Genomic DNA, 16,790 nt, shown 5'->3' on the forward strand with positions numbered 1-16,790 from the left:
AATGACAAAATTTCCAAAATATGAATCATATTTCAAAATGGCCGCATTCCGTGGCTTGCCATTTCCACGCCTTCAGACTTTTGCGGAGCGTTTTGATAACTTTTGATCACCCGTGATTGGAGTACATCCTGGCCAAATTTCAGCTCTCTTGGAGTTACGCTGTTTGAGTTTATAGATTTTAAAAAATGTCCAAAAATGACACAAAATTGTCCAAAACATGACTCATAATTCAAAATGGCCGACTTCCTGTTGCATTATGGGTAATGATGCAAGAGGCTTTTTTGTGCGTCTTGATGAGTTACATATGTGTGCCGAATTTCAGAAGTCTAGGTCGAACGTTGTCCGGGGGCTGAATTTTCGTAATTTTCTAGGGGGCGCTATTGAGCCATTTTGGCACGCACGCGTGCCATTCCCCTAAAATATCAAATTTTTCGCCAGTCCTGATGTGTGTGGCGATTTTCATGCGTTTTCGTGTATGTTTAGGGCGTCAAAAATGCGTTTTCCCCGTCCGTAGAAAAAAGTATAATAATAATAATAATAATAATAATAATAATTCCTAGGGTTTCAATAGGTTCCTCGCACCACTTCGTGGTGCGAGGACCCTAATAAATAATTCCTTGCATTCCAATAGGGTCTTCGCACCATTCGGTGCTCGGACCCTAAAAATAGGTGCATCTATTCACTGCTATCATTTCCGGATCACTTTTTTTTTTTTTTAAATCAGACACATACACCACGATTCCAAGGTAACATCCTCAAATTGACAGTTTTGTCATCAGCAGTCAGGCATTTATATAAAAAAAGAAGAGTGGTGAATCCTCGCATGTATACTCTAGTGTGTGCACAAAACAAACAGCAGTAAGAAATGTGACACTGGAAAGCCAAATCAAAATAATTTATTTTTGGTGACATTTCATACAGTTCTAAGATTGTGTCTCAAACACTTGGTTGATCCATTACTACATTTCTTTTACCTCCCCAAGCCAAATTAACAGAAATTAACCCAAACCTATTGAGGGGGGAAAAGCAATTCTTGTAGGTATTTGCAAGCCTGTCAACATCAACCATATGCTTCTAAAATGATTTCACATTACTCATGAGTAAGATTCTTTTTAAAAACAAGTTAGTGCATTTCTTTAATTAAACTAAATCACTAGCTGCTCATACTCATTAATGAAAAAAAACAAAAAAAAAAAACAGCCCCAGTGATTGGATACTCGTTTACTGCATTACTAAACCCAAAGTCAATGCATCAAGTAGTTTCTCTCAGCTGACATCTCGATCAGTATATAAATGTCATATGTGTGATTTTTTTTGTTTGTTTTTATCATTATATTTTTTTTTGCCAATGCGATTTCACACAACTTTGGGGAAACCAGCCTACCAAGATTGGGAGAAAAGCGTTGCCCATTAGAATTAAAATAAATAAATTTTAAAAAGCAATACATACAGTGAGTCAAACTTCAAATTCTAAGTCAACCTGTTGGGGTTTTCTTCTCCAAAAATTAAAAAAAGGAAAGAAAGAAAAACAAGAAAACCCCCCCCCCCAGCAAACTCACCCTAAAAGCACAAAACAATCTGGTGGATACCTGCTGTCAAAAGTTTCCCTCTGTAAATTCAGAACTAGAACAATTACATTCTCCCACACACATTTCTAGTGAAGGGTTATTACAATATAGCATAGGCAACTACACCTCTACAGCTTCTTCAAAATCCAGTTTTACTGGGCCAAAAGTTTCCCCAAGACTACATTTTTTAGCAGACCTCATCAGTAAAAATCAAAACTTTATCCTAGCACACTATGATCGTAGGCAGCTGGCACATAGCACGTGAAAATGTTCCAATCGTCTTTATACCCACGACTTGGCTGCCAGATGTCATGTAGCTATCGCCTTTAGCTAACAGCACTCCTCAGGTCTATTTTTTGAAGTTATGCCATTGTTGAGAACAATTCACAGATATAAGCTTAACCTGGATATCCTGTGATGATGTAGAAAAGCCAAACCTCACCTAAACCACCAGGCGCATTGAACAGTCAAATCTTAGCATTAACCTATTCATTTTTTCCTTTCATGAAAACATCACCCAACTACCCAAACAAACATGTAAACAGAGAACCTGACTGATTATCAACATGACAAATGTTCTGAATCCATTGGAGTGGGTAGACCCAAAACAATTCAGAGAGACAGAGATAAAACTTAACATGAAAAACTTTGGACCAGGTTAGCAGGTTCACCGTGGCTAACAGGCCAGCGAGCACCCCAACGAGTATTTCTGCTTCAAACAAAACCACACGTCTGACTGCGGCGTACATCAACAGCCTCTGATATCTGACTGAGAGCGTTTAAGCCAATCATGAACCGGGATCAAAATACCACCATAGAAGAACACATTTCATTAATATACATTAGAAGACCACGCCGTCCCCGTCAGGACAGCGATTCTGAATCTCTGATGTAAAAATCAAAATTCATCCATTTTCATTACATCCGTGCAACAGCACTCTGTAGCACTTCAATCATTTTGCTTAACAATCAATGCATACACAGACATCAGTCAACCCTTCAGTCATACTTGCAAACCTAAGCACACAAGAAAAAAAACAAAAAAACTGATGTCTCGTTGCGTGTTAGTGATATCTTTGTATATGTACATGACATATATGCATGTTCTTTTCTTCTTAGTGCATATTGTTCTTGCAGACCAACATCTATTCTTTAAAATCAAAAAAAAAGGTAGAGGGCCATTTACGCGGCCCAGCATCCCACCTCTCCCTAGCAGAGCATAAATGAACGGCCTCCAGATTAAATCGCACTTAAGATTCTTTTTAAGCATAACGCTGGAGGCCCAAACAAGATCTGTGTTTAAACTTTTCCAATCACTTGTCAAAGTTCTTCAGTTGTCATTTTGCCCTTTAAGTCCTGGATGTCACAGTCTCACTGTCATTTAAAAGCTTTTCTTTGGACAAGTTCCAGGGGGGGAAAGGTGGCTACCATAATGTTGTTGCTTTTATGTTATTCATTTTTATATAATTATATATATCCATGTATATATTCATACATCTTTTTTTCTATTCTTATCAAGTTTTTACTTTGGCGATACTGGTGGGATATTCTGCTCTTTGCCAGTGTGCCTGTAGCCTCCCTGTGGGGAGTTGCGTCGGGCTGGGGGGGGGCGCCTCTGGTCCCGGAACTTGAGGCCCCCGGTGCCTCTGGGGCCATTGCTGCGGTAGTAGCCTTGAGAGTCACGATCACGTGGCGGCCGGCTCTCCTTGCATTCCCATCCCCCCTCCCTGTCAGGGCCTTTTTCTTGCTTGTCTCCAGGACTGCTGCTGGAACCCACCTCCTCAGCCTTGTTCACGCGCAGCTCGCGTAACGGCTGGCCTGACGCGGTACCGGAGGAGGCCGGGGCGGGGGCCACGGGAGGAGGGTCCTTGGGTGGCCGTTGGCACACTTCGGCGTAGCTGAGTTTACGGGGCTCCTGTACCAGGATATGGGAAAAAGAAAAGTAATGAATCACCTGTTTAAAAGATGAATCACATACAGTACTATTTATTTTAAAACCCTCAGATCTCATAATCTGAACGCTCATCGGGGTAGGAGTGAAAATTCTGAACTTGTGGTGTTAAAGAGCAGGGAGAGGGGGAAAAATGAGAGAGACAACAGTGGAGAGTGACAGAGGTGAAGGATAGAACCAAAGCCAGTCATTTCACTACCTCACTTCCCTCTATGCGCAAAAGATCTCATCATCAGGGAGATGTCTGTATTCAAGTGTTGGCAGGTAAACAGCCAGACTCTCACCTGTGCAGGGGCGGGAACAGTGGCTGATGTAGGGGTCGGCGTGCTCGGTGTCGCTGGTGTGGAGGCGGCAGAGGGCTGAGGCCTGGAGCTAGGCACAGGCTGTGTGGCGGGTGAGGGGTTGACGGTAGTTTGAACAGCTGTGCGTGGAGCCGGTTTTGGAGCTGGAGGTTCTGGCCGCTCCACTCTCTTCTCCTGACGAGTTACACTGTCAAGAGAACACGTCAAGTTAACATCTTAAGTCTAATATAAGTCCGAAAGCTAAATATTTTGAATTAAAATTAGTATTTTTTAGGATAGTCATACCCGGGGGCCAAAGGTCCGAGTGGTTGAGTGGTAGATTTTGCTGTTGCCAAGGCAGGACTTGAGACAATCACAGCTTCCTCTGTGACAGAGGCTTGGCCTGCACCTGGACTCACAGTGGCTTCTTTATTGGCTTGTTCAGTCTATAAAAAGCAAGGGGGTATGCACATTACACGTCTGAAGTCTCCATCTCAACAGTCCTGTCAGCGCCAAGAGATTTATGAACCCAGTTTCTTACCTTGTCCCTGTACAAGCCACGTACGACGTCGGACATTCGGTTTTCTAGCACTGGCTCTCCCTGTGTACTGACCACGCAGCCAGGAAGTGGGGGGAAATTGGTGGCAGCCAAGTCAAACTTGGGTGGAGAAACTTTGACCTCTGCTAAGGGTACAGGCCTCTGAGAGAGGAAATTGAAAGAGAGCCAACCAACAGAACAGTCAATGTCTGGTTCGAGCTTTAAATACAACATACGAGCTTAACCACAATGAGAAATCGCTTTTTACCGCAATCCGTTCGTCTTCTCGCCTCCTCCGTGTTCCTCTGTAGGTCGCGCTCCGTCTGAAACACACATAAATGATTCATCAACAGGAATTCAAAATCAGCCATGTGTCAGTGTGTTTACATGCACTTTAGTAGCCTGGTTACTGTAAATCTGTGGTTGAACACAGGAGATGGCAAACCCAATTTCTCCTCTGCCCCCAATTTTTTTTGACAAGTGCTCATTGATTTGAACTGGACAGTGACAGAAAATGCTGCTTCGTGATGTGTTTTTTTTTTTTTTGCTGTGTGTCAGCATTGGAACAGACTGGCAGTGGCAGGAAGGCTCCTCTTCACAGTGGAAAGAGTCTAATGCCAAGAAAACTTCAGCTGAGGAAACAAATTTTACAGACTTCAACACGCCTGTCAGTTTTACTTGGAATTCTGCTGGACATTTATTTTAAAATCTCCAAACTTGAATAATTTATCACAGAAACAAAAATATACTGTTTGCACAAACTGGATTCTGTAAAAATACAAAAATTCTGTTGCTTGGTGCGACTGAAAAGCCATGACTGACTCGGCTGTGACAAACAGTGACATGACAAAAATTCTGTGACTTTTCGGTTGAACTGAGCTGGTTGTGTTTACATAGATAAGAGACTTTAAAAAAAGGTATGTAGTTAATAAATTGTAAAAAGCATGAAAAGCCATTATTTTCACTAGTACTGGCTACACCTGTTTGTACTTGGAAAACTACATGTTGATTAATCATATTTGAAAATTTTGTAAAGGATTTCATGGCATTATCAATTTTATACACTGCAGAAAGGAGATTTTTGAGTTCTCTTTTCTTTTAGATTCTTCTAAAATGAGTAAAAATGTGTCAAGGGCAAAAAACATGTAGAAACTGCTTGGGGTACAGAGGGATCTTTCCGTTCCTTCAGTCTTTTGTTGTGCCCAATTGTAGGAAAATCAGTTACAAATGCAGTTGCATGTAGAGAATTCTGGTGTTCTATGGAAAATCCTGAATTAATGAGGTGCATGAAGCTGTTACAGTCCGGTACAAAAAGAAACAAAACAGACAGCAGCTACAACAAACAGGTATAACAGGTTTACCTTCCACGTCCGGCCATGCCACTGTCATCGCTGGGGTCCAAGGAGGAGGACGAGGAGGAGAGATGTGAGAATGCCGAGCTCAGGTCAGTGGTTGTCTGGATTGGGTTAGTGGTGGCGGCGACAGCGACGGGAGGCTGAGGGCTGCGCAGTCCGGTCAGACTCTCCAACGGTACAGGTGTTATGGATGCAGGGGTCACCTCGCTTGTCCTCACCTGGGGCTTCACGTGGTTTCTATTGCAGTCAGGGAAAAATGAAGGTGAAGGTCAGTGTTCAGTTAAAACGCTGTCAGGACATACTGGCAACCAGTGCTTCCTATTGAACTGGGGAATAAATTTCATGAGGTGTTCTATTGACCATACTGATGGGTTTTACATGGAAATCTACTTACTAGCTTTTCACATAGCTTTCAATCATTTTAGACTGAAAAAATATTAAAGAGACTGGAACAATACTGGACACAATGAAATGGATCTGTGGTCATGTTGTCTTTATATTTAAAGTCTGATGATTGTAGGTTCTATGTTTAATTACATCGATTCTTAACTGTCCTGGTTGAAAATATACAATAATGTCTAAAAGCCTTCAATATTTTAATACAGGGGGTCCTTGACTTACAGAGTTCCATTTCTACTGATCTATGCAAGTCGATTTTCGCCATAAGTCGGAAATTCAACGAACATGTAAACAAAGTTATGTGCATCACGATATTCCGACGCAACGCCGTAGGTCGATGTCGTCATAAACCGAGGACCCCTTGTACTTTGGAAATGTTCAGCTGCCACTACAGCAAGAGCAATTAAATGGCTCTAACATGTTGAACCACTGCATGCTCCTGTAGATGGAGCTTGTGTTTGGACATTACATACAGAAAATTGCACTAGCAAGTAGCAGTTAGCCTGTATACAAAATTGCAGTGAATATTTTCAAATAGCGGTAGCTGAAATAACTAAATGAGTTCAAAGGAAACACTGGTGGCACCACCCAAAACTTGACAGTTTGCTGATGGACTAAGACAGCATGCTGTGTCTTTGTAGCAAATGTAGACATGCAGGTGATTTTCAGACTACATTTCTGCTTATGATTGGTTGAAGCAGAGCAGGCTTTGATGTCAGCAACCAATCATAAACTCGCTGAACAGAGCTGACAACACCCCAGCAAGAGCCGGCCAGGCTAATAATACAAAACTTTTAGATATTGTTTGTCAAGATGATTGATCAGTCTTTGACCCTCAGATCTCATAATCTGAACGCTCATTGGGACGGGAGTGAAGTACCTGACTTTGAAATGAGAGGACAGATAGAAAAAAAAAGCAAAGACAAAAAGGAGAGAACCAAAGCCAGATAATCCACCCCCTGGTTTCCCTCTATGCGCATCATGATCTCATCATCAGGTCTGACTTATTCCTTTGTGAGGCTTCTTTCGCACTGGATAAACAATCTTGAAAAGTTGTCATCTCTTTACAGAAGATTTAAAGTGTACGGATTAAAGCTAGACAGCAGGGATGACCTAGACTCAACTCCTGTCAGCACGTCTTTGTTACAGCATATAACACCACATGGCTTATGGTAATACAGTACACTGATGAAAGCAGCAGTACAAAAAAAAGAACAAATCAAATGGATGGTTAGTTGTGATGGAGAGAAGCTGTTACATGTAATAATGTAAATGCAAAGAAGATGTTTTTGGGAGCTAAAGTGGCCATAACTGGAAACAGCACTTGCTCAGAAACAGATAGCAGCCAACATTTATCAAATGACATGACAAATCCTGGATGTTCATTAACTGGCAACAGACATTTATCACACTGATGAAAAGGATTACAGCCATAAAAATCTGACTGGCAGAAAGGCACGGGCCGCATTATGGATTTAGTCATTGGGCTGCTGCAGTATGGGAAGAGATGAGGGTAGCGATGAGGCTTATTGTGCAGTATAACAGTGGTACCTGAAGGCATTTATTACATTCTTTCTTGAATAGAGGGGGACACTGTGGGGACAGTAAGAAGACAGGGAGTGAAGAGCAGTTCCCTGTTGGGGGTTACATTATCTGTACACAGAATTCTATTGCAGATGATCCGATGTTCACTGTTTAAATTCATGCAAACAATAACACAAAACATTCCAATCAGACTCAAATTTAGTTCAAAACTGAACATAAAAAAAATTAAATTATAATTCCTTACCGGTTTCTGTTGAAAGGGCGAGTGATATTGAGAGAAGTGGAGCCGGTTTTGTAGTGTCCAGCAGAGCCAAATCCATTCACAAAGCTACTGTTGGGAAACGGTGCCTGCTCAAAGAAAAAAGGCAACATTTACTAATCCGATTTCGTGTAGCAATTCCTGAAGTTCTTTATTCTGTAGCTATCCCAACGACTGGAAAATAAATGTACAATTTCACTTGCTCTGTCTGACTGTGGGACTGCCTCAGAAACTTGTTATGCAAAACGTTGTGTGTTCATGTCACTGACAAAGTCTCATTTGAAGTCACTCTTCAGACATTACAGCAAATAACATGGCAACAACCAACAAGGGATTCTGAAGCTGCTGGGACACAAGATGTGGCTGTCAAGGCTAATTTCCTGCATTATTTTTATGTGTTGAATGCTGATGATGACCAGACGAAACCAACTGCAAGTGAACATTGCTTCCTATGAGGTAACCGACAACTGGATATCTGCTGGGCTTTTGATACCCGTCTCTTGGTCATATCAGCCAAATTTTAAGAGTAGGATTAAAAACCAGTAGGTACTTCATATTTTAATCACACTGTTGTCGTACTTCCCTGCGGTACATGACCAGTTTCTAATGATTAAAGCTATGAAATTTGTGTGTAGGGATTGCTGTCGCGAGGACTCTAACAGCTAACTACTTTAACTGCTACTCTTACCAATTTAACTGTATTATTATGTTAATTTTGTTCCTTTTTTCAGAGGAAAAATTAAACAAAAGTAAGGACACAATTATTATTTTATGTATTTTGTCTCATTCTTCACTTTTAAGTAAAAAATGCTTTCCTTTGACAGTTTTCTCTACTGTGCAGTCTTAAAAGTTTTACTTTAAAAAGTAGAGTACTTCTTTAACAACTGCCAACATTTAGTTAGAGAAAGAATGAAAATAAATCAAGATGGAGTTTGCCGGTGAATCACTAAATCCCTCCCGCTTTAAAGGAACTGACACTGTTAATTTCAGAACATTCAGACTGAATGTATCAATCAAGATAAAACAATCAGCTGGCTGATGGTTACTGCTAATCATTAACCTATGTTTGATTAATTTAATTAACTCTATGTGAGGGCTCTAAGCTGCTAGCGTACGTAACATATTGGAGGAAACTAGAGGTGAACTACGATCAAAGCCATCAACCATTCCAGATGCAAATTAAAAACAGCTGGTGAGATAAAATTTACAAGAAATCGTGTGCAGCTGTAATAAATAAAAAATCTACTTTCCTATTTCTTTCTAATAACACTGTACGGATAATATTGGAGCTGAGTGATCCTCAAGTCTTTAATAATTTAGCAGAGGCCCATTTAATGACAAATTTTGGTATCTTCCCTATTTGTAGACCTGGTAAAGCTATGGAGAATAGGTAGAATAGCTAATAAACATTGGCTGTTGATCATTACAAAACAATGAGCCTCACAGTAACACAACTAGCACCATATGATATATTGGCTGATGGCGCACCACAATCCACAATCATTACAATTACACTTCTACTATATCGGTGTATAATGTTTTCTGATTGCCGGGGATGCAAAACCCCAAACATGACATGTAAAAACACTTAAGACTTTTCTAAAACAAGGTGGAGTCTAGAATTTACTAGAATGGCCTAGTGATCGGCCTTGTTAGGCTTTTTGTTTTCACTGTGGTGAAGGATCGGCCAGCGTAGCCAATGATGTCAGCTCAAAGTGTGACTAAACAATGACAAATAGTAGTTACAGGATACAACAATAGTTCTATGAGCACGAAGGAAATAAAACAATTGAAGGTTTCTTATGTTTTTGTATGTGGTTTATGGTGATACTGGAGAAGACACTGAGAACAGAAAAAATGGTGCTCAATGTCCTCTCCAAGTTCAACCTATCAGAGTCTGGACCCACATAGAAATAAATTATCCTGGAATTTTTCTCTTATAGAAGTGGCACTAAAATACTCTACGGCGCACTTCTAGTGGGAGGAACACACACAAAGTATGATATTGTGTGCTGTTCACATAATTTGTTTCACAATTTACAGAGCCACGGCTGTGTTCAAACACAAGGTATTTTTCAGTACTGACAAATTTTTACTCAATTTGACTTAAAGTGTATTCGATTATAGCTACATACTCAATATTTAAGTTCAAGCCTTTAATAAACTCTGAGCTTTTTTTTAGCGGAAACTGATGTCGAAGCTTTGCCTTTGGGCACCCCAGTTTGCATTAGCATAACTTTCTCAGAAAAGTGCTCACCAGAGGAGTTTCAAAATACGGTGTGGGCGAAGGTGTCCAGGTGGGAGGCACGATGCCGTAGACGGGGTACTGCTGCTGGGGGTAGACGTGCTGCATGTAGAGCGGAGAGCTGTACTGGGACTGGCTCTGGGACTGCTGGGCGTACAGGCTGCTGTCCATGCTACGGTAGCCATTCTTCGCGAAAAACGTGTTGATGGCCTTTATCCTGGCCTGTTGGCACGAAACGAAGGAAAATGTGTGAAATGATGTCAAAAAATTTCAACAAAAAGGGCCTTTCCAGAATGACACACAGGTTCTAGTTTAACTCACCATAATGGGTTTTCCCTGAAATGTTTTTACTTCCTCTCTCAAGTACTTGTATGCCTAGGGGAGCAATAACAGAAAGTCACATTGTAATCATGGTGCTGCATTTCATCTAAAAACTTCAGACACAGTGAAGAAACGTGAAGTCCGGCCGGCGTTACCTGTTGAGCATCCGTGTCGGATTGGAATGTGATGTACCAGTTGTTGTTGTGTGCAAACTCGACACTTATCACCTTTGGACAGTTGTCATTTTTGAACAATGACTCTACTTCCTGTGAATCACACAGGGGGAAAGGTCTCACTTTTGGTAAACATCGACTACAATTTGATACTTCCAATGATGTGTAGTTCATTTTGTTAGGTTTGTTCGTTTTACCTCAACAGGTGTGGTTTCTGGGACCTCCCTTAAAATGATAATGCACCGCTTGTGATTTGGACGCACTTTCTCCCCTTTCTCATCCACCTGTACCATAGGAGAGGCTGAGGAGAGACAACATTTAGAATGTTTAAAAGCAAATTCATTACAGGAAGGTACATCAACGTCCACTGTGCTCGACCTTCACTTACATCTCAACACATCCAGGATGAGGTCCATATCGGTGGTGAGGACCTTGATGCCCTCCATGCTGGCTATAGTCCAAATAGGGACAAACTGATCGCTGTCCATCTGGGACATCAGGTACAAATCCTTGGAGAGGTTTTCCCTGAATCACAAAATGACACAGCAGTTTAGATCAGGTTTCTCTTTACTTGGAAAACAATGAGTTCGCTTTCTAAATTGTATATGTAAAAGGTGCTTTGCTTCTTACCTAGAGAAATAAAACTCCAGCTCTTTCTTCAGAGACTCTCGTAGATTCTCAGAGGAGACTGGTTGTTCTTCAGTTTTGGAATCCCCTGAGAATCAAAAACAAAATGTCAGCGGTAGGAAAAGAGACAGCGTTCTTTGATACAAACCTCTGAACAAAAAAAAAATCCAGCAAGATTGAAAGCCAGGCTATGATTATAAAAATCTCCGAAAGGCCACCATTTATCATAGTATCAAACTGAAAATTGTTTTGGATTTTCAACTTTGTGAAAGTCCTTGAACTAATAATGTGTGACCTGCGGGTATTTCCAGAGTAAAAAATAAAATCTAAGCTTCAAATAGAGCTATTTAATCAAAAATGTTTTTTACATGCTCCATTTAAAAATCTTGCCAAAAATATACAGCATGCAGTTACAAGATTTAGTATTTTTAAAAAATCTGTGGCTACTTCCACCCAGACTTGTGCAGTCGCCCTAGAGGTGCAAGACTTTATAAATGCAGTGAAAAATTAGCCCACAGTGAGTGAATATGTGACAAGAGTAAATAAAAATATCTATAAACTGCTTGGGATTCAGAGTGTGATAGCTTTGGTTTAACCCCCTGCCTCGAATAACTTAATCTTTTAACAACTGTCAAAATTCAGTGCTGCAAAAGCAGAAACATATAATGTATCCCATATGTGATGTGATGTCACTGAGTGACAGAACAAATCTCACAAGGCCAAACCTACATTTATTGGTCACAATATCCATCATCACCACTCTGTGGTGTTGTTGTACCAAACTGCATTATATTTAGAGGTGTCTGTAATATGCTGATTGGGTATGTAAATTCAAAGGACTGAAATTATTTTTAAAAACCTCTCATAGTAATGTATCACACTACCTTTATATATAATTTCTGTGATAAATATATAGCAGTGCTGTTGTGTTGGACTGTATCAGACTGCACAGGTTTACCACCAAAGGAGCCACTAGGTCTAAGTTTCTACAATAAATCTTGTATAATCATGTAAATGTTGACCAATTACTACACAGTTATTTAAAGAATTGTTTAGTGTGTGTGTGTGTGTGTGTGTGTGTGTGTGTGTGTGTTCCTTAACCAGGGATGCTGTAATTAGTCAACATAATCAAGGACGTCTATGCTAAAAATGCCTCAACACCAACAGATTAAACCAACACCTGCTTTTGATAATATTTTTTGATGCTTTAATTCAGTTTCAGAAGTGTTTTTCTTCTGTATAACTCCATAACTGCTGCATCATGGTGTCAGTTGCTCTCGGTTCCGGTGACTGGTCGGGTGCATTCGTTGCTACACTTTTAGAAAATGGAAGCTGCAGACTTTAGCTCAGTTCAGTCTAAAAGTTTCCAGGGACCCGAGGCTTTGACAATATGAGAGTACTTCACATTATCATAAAACTAAAAGGTGGTTTGTACATTGTGCAAAGTAGCGTAAGAGGAAACACACAGGCGCTATCATGGCAAAACCACTGTAATTGTTGTCTGTTGATCATTAGGAAGAGCTTTTAGTATCTTCTATCTTTGTAGCTGCTAAATGCACCAATACGCTAAAAGCTCAAAACTCTAATTAAAATGAACTTAAACAAAAGAGCAATTTGATTTCTTTGGAGGAAAATTGATCATGAAGCTTAAGTGGAAAATATTTGATGAATAGGTGACAGAAAAAAGCAACATGTCAAACGGAGAATATGTGTGAACGTGGTAAACTGAATAAAAATGGCTGTATCGGTTAGGTGTGGTCCAGTCTACACCATGCTCACTTGCCAACAACAACAAACTTAAGCTTAACCATATGGCATGAAGCTGATGCGCTGATATGAACTACAGACTGGCAAATGTGAACATCCTGTAATGGATAGCCTATTTCTGAGGCAAAACTCACAGAAAGGTATAGTATCTCAGCTGTGGAGACTGTTTACAGTATTAGACCAGACAGTTGGTTATCTGAGTGCATGTGATGCATTACATCCGATCCAAACATGACTCATTTTCTGTTATCAAATGTGTTGAAAACAGAATAATCTTTAACAGTTGGTGCGCGGAGATGACTGGATGTGGCTGACCTGAGGTCCCTGTCGTGGACTCAGCGGGGGAAAAGCCCAACTCTGGAGGGTCCATTCCATTTACTGCTATCTCAGCTGTTGCTGTGGAGCTGCTGTCATCCAGGGCTGGGAATCCCACAGTGTACTGCTTGCACCCAGCAGACGAAGGCTCAGAATAACCTGTGAACAAGGTGAAGAATTTGACTGAGAAACAACAGCAAGTAGTCTGTTTCAGAGGTCCTCACGTCTCACAGGGTTTCGCCTAAGATTTTGTGTACAATAATAAAATTGAGATGTTTACAGAAGTTGTGTAAAAATGGTAAAAAGGAAAAAAAAAAAAGAAGTGAAACCTGTTAGGAAATGCTGTTTAAACATTACTTACTATAAATGTTACAATTCATGTTGGCTTAGAAAAGGTCAATATTTCTATCAGTTTTAATACTTTAAACATTAAAGTGCTATCAATTGTCATAAAAGCACTCTATTCAAAGTGTAACTCACCCTCGCTGATGTCCGAGGGAGGCCAATGAGGGCCGCTGGTAACAGCCTCGCTGGGGGCCACGGGCATCTCCTGCCACACCTTGGCATTTGGGTTCAAACCAGCACCCTTAGAGGTGACCTTCAAAACACAAACAGCAGGGTCAAACCAGTTCATATTATATCAACATTAAGAGCAGAATGGAGTTTGTATTGTCGCTGAGTCGAGATATTTCAAACACACACATTAAGGGTTGAATGTTGACAATATCTCGAGTGTTAAGATGTCAGTTACCTAAACGAGGCTGCTGCAATTTGACAGGTTATTAATATTTGAATAGGTCTGAATGTGCTGCATCTACAGCTGAGAGCTTCATAATGCTGAGTATCGCGTATTTAATCTTGTTGGTGGTTCATCAAAGATTTGCCAGCTCATCTGTGCTTGGCATCTTACTTGTTCCCAGACTCCTCTCATACACCGTCAAATAGAAAATATAAGGAAGTCAAACGATACGGAGAATAAGCATATGTGTAACTGTGTAATTTAACAGTCTGATAGAAGCAGCAGAGTGACCCCGAACAAATGCTGAATGTTTTTCAGAAGCAGAGGTTAAATTTTAAACCTGTAGTACACGTGTGAGGCCATGTCTGATGTCACAAAAGCATCAACACAGATACAAGAACCAGACACCAAAAAAAGGGAAAAAAACCCTGCAGATTTAACAAGTGTTTGAACTCTAACAAATGCACCATGAAGGGCAGATTGCATCTAGGGTCCAACCCACCACCACTACATCTGCTGATTTCACTGATTGTTTAACCTTATATTAATTGGCTACTGCCTTAGTTCCTTGGTGCAGTCTCTTGATATTTAAACACCTGTATACCACTGGGATTTAATGTATATAATTAGAAACCAGAGAAGTGCAATGAGCTGTGTTAACCTCATGGAGGAGAATCATTGTAAAAGCTTGGTGTAGCCAAAAATTCTGCTGTTGTCGACACAAACTAGCCTAATAATAAGACTGCTTCAAGTTACATTCAGCAACAATTGTATTTCTGATAAATGTTACCCCAAGCTTTAGACATGACTCTGCACAATCAAACTAACCGTGGTCTAGCAGGAGAAATCCTGACCCTGCAAAGATGAGTGGCCAAGAATAGACTGGATACTGTACATATCAAGGCATACAGTCACTGATGTGAACTAACTGTGTGGAGTAAGTGGCAGCTTTACACCAGCTTCTAAAAGCCAGTGAGTGTAAAATTTACTAGCTTCCTAGTTTGACATTGTCACTTGCCACCTGCTAACAGATCCAGCCCTTTTTTTTGTCAAAGCACTCGTCCTGACAAGAACAGCTGCCGGTGACAATACGCCTCAAGACACTTCTCTTCACTAATCACACAGGAATGGATGTGAATAACGGAGAGGCCTTTGTGCCATTCAAAAGAGCACGGACGTTTATGCGCCGTGCAACTTGACACATGGTTACAATGCATGCTTCTGTGTAACAGGCCGTAGCGAGCCAACTAATGTCAGCTGACTGCGCTGCGCAGCAAAGGCCAGGTATTTGCAACGCATGTCACTGCGCTAGCTAGGCTCGCTAGCGGCGCGATTAGCTAACAGATAACGTTAGAGTGAATGAACGTCTCTCATTCGGCCAACAGTCGAAGTACCGAGCAGCTACAAACTGAAAACTACTCTACCACTGCTCCACTGCTTCAAATAACACCAGGCTCCCTCTACAGCTGTGTAAAAACTTAACTTATAGGCTAATGATTACTCAGCAAACTCCTTAATGAGCTTGCTTGTTACAGCGGCTAGGCTACAGTTAGCTAGCTGTCTGAAGGAGCTCCGGCTAACGACCAGTATGTGAAATTACTGCCTGCGGTGGCTGCAAGTGCTGCCGTGTGTGCTGTGACAGACTGTTTTCACTTTAAGATCACCTCAAAATTAACCACAGTCACACACCGACAAAGCAAAAAACTCAGCACGTCAAAGCTAAGCAGAAAGTGAGCAGTTTAACGGTTACTTTCAGTGGGTTAATTTTAGCAGCTGCCTGATAAGTATCGCTCCTCATGCAGAGGGGGGCGTACTGTGCTAACAGGTCTCGGGTGAGCAGCAGCCGTTTTAGCCAAGCTAGCTAACTAGCTAAAGAAGGCCTCACTCACCATGCCGCCTGACCCTCCCTCGCTCCCCAGCGGAGTCTCGTCCTTCCCACCGGTCTTCGGTCCGGGATCAGCCTCCTCCTGCAGCAGCGGCGGCTCTCCGCTCTGGTCTGAACTCATCAGCCGCTCCAGACTCACTTCCACCCCGTCGCGTTCTCCCGGCCCCCACCTGCCACCACCCCCCTCTATCCGAAATACCGGCTGGGCTCAGTAGTCAGTCTGGTTCTCTCCTGTTCGACTCGATCGACCAGCAGCACACTGAAACTAGCTTACTAGCAAGCTAGCCGGCTAGCGGGATGCTACAGAGGCTAGCGACCTAGCGTGCTATGAATCAACGGAGCGGGCTAACGACAGCTAGCTCAATGAATCGAGCTCGCACGCTAAGATACTAATGGTGGAAGCGATGCCAAACCATGACTCTTCTTAGACCACAGTCCCCGCTGGCGTTTCGTCAAATATTACAGCACACACCGGGTTCGTGAGGCGCATTCCTAACCGGGCGACCGGAGCGGACACTGGGGACACGCACCTTTCCTCAGCGCAGGCACACAGTCCGCCGACGTCCCGGCAGCCACCGCGAGTTCTCGGTGACCTCTGCAGAAATCATTTCCTTTTCCGGATCCCTGCTGTAGTTTTCTGCTGTACCTTTTTTGTGTAACGTAGTTGTTATTTAAAACTTTATTACTTATATAAGAGCACATTTTTGTTTGCGTGTTTTTGTTGTTCTATGTCTAATGATAAATGTAATAAATGTGGAAGTATTCCGATGGATATGTACAGTACTTTTTACACTATGAACAGCATTCTCTGCTTTTTGCACT

General features: G+C 41.5%; 1 protein-coding gene across 2 annotated transcripts; it reads right to left on the bottom strand.

Moving 5' to 3' along the window:
- Window positions 1-881: 881 nt before the first annotated feature.
- Window positions 882-16,536, bottom strand: LOC111566986 (La ribonucleoprotein 4). Of its 2 annotated transcripts, XM_023267808.3 has the most exons (17): window positions 15,973-16,536; window positions 13,825-13,942; window positions 13,345-13,503; window positions 11,266-11,350; window positions 11,024-11,160; window positions 10,833-10,936; window positions 10,618-10,728; window positions 10,463-10,516; window positions 10,154-10,363; window positions 7,882-7,985; window positions 7,644-7,685; window positions 5,700-5,930; window positions 4,607-4,661; window positions 4,342-4,500; window positions 4,107-4,246; window positions 3,804-4,008; window positions 882-3,483 (listed from the first exon to the last, which is right to left on the bottom strand). In XM_023267808.3, the coding sequence occupies exons 1-17, from the start codon at window positions 16,087-16,089 to the stop codon at window positions 3,091-3,093; spliced, it is 2,424 nt and encodes an 807-aa protein (XP_023123576.1). In that variant the 5' UTR covers window positions 16,090-16,536; the 3' UTR covers window positions 882-3,090. The 2 variants fall into 2 exon arrangements, with proteins under 2 accessions (XP_023123576.1, XP_023123577.1); XM_023267809.3 differs by lacking the exon at window positions 7,644-7,685.
- Between the last annotated feature and the right edge of the window lie 254 nt (window positions 16,537-16,790).

Source organism: Amphiprion ocellaris, chromosome 8, assembly GCF_022539595.1.
Source record: "Amphiprion ocellaris isolate individual 3 ecotype Okinawa chromosome 8, ASM2253959v1, whole genome shotgun sequence".
Lineage (NCBI taxonomy): Eukaryota > Metazoa > Chordata > Actinopteri > Pomacentridae > Amphiprion > Amphiprion ocellaris.

Bases quoted from the DNA above. Each gene is read 5' to 3' on its own strand.
- LOC111566986 (XM_023267808.3), bottom strand. From the start codon at position 16,089: ATGAGTTCAGACCAGAGCGGAGAGCCGCCGCTGCTGCAGGAGGAGGCT. The intron at 10,937-11,023 runs GTAAGTGAAGGT...GTCTCTCCTCAG, and splicing joins CATCCTGGATGTGTTGAGAT to CCTCTCCTATGGTACAGGTG. The intron at 10,517-10,617 runs GTAACGCCGGCC...TTGCTCCCCTAG, and splicing joins CCGACACGGATGCTCAACAG to GCATACAAGTACTTGAGAGA.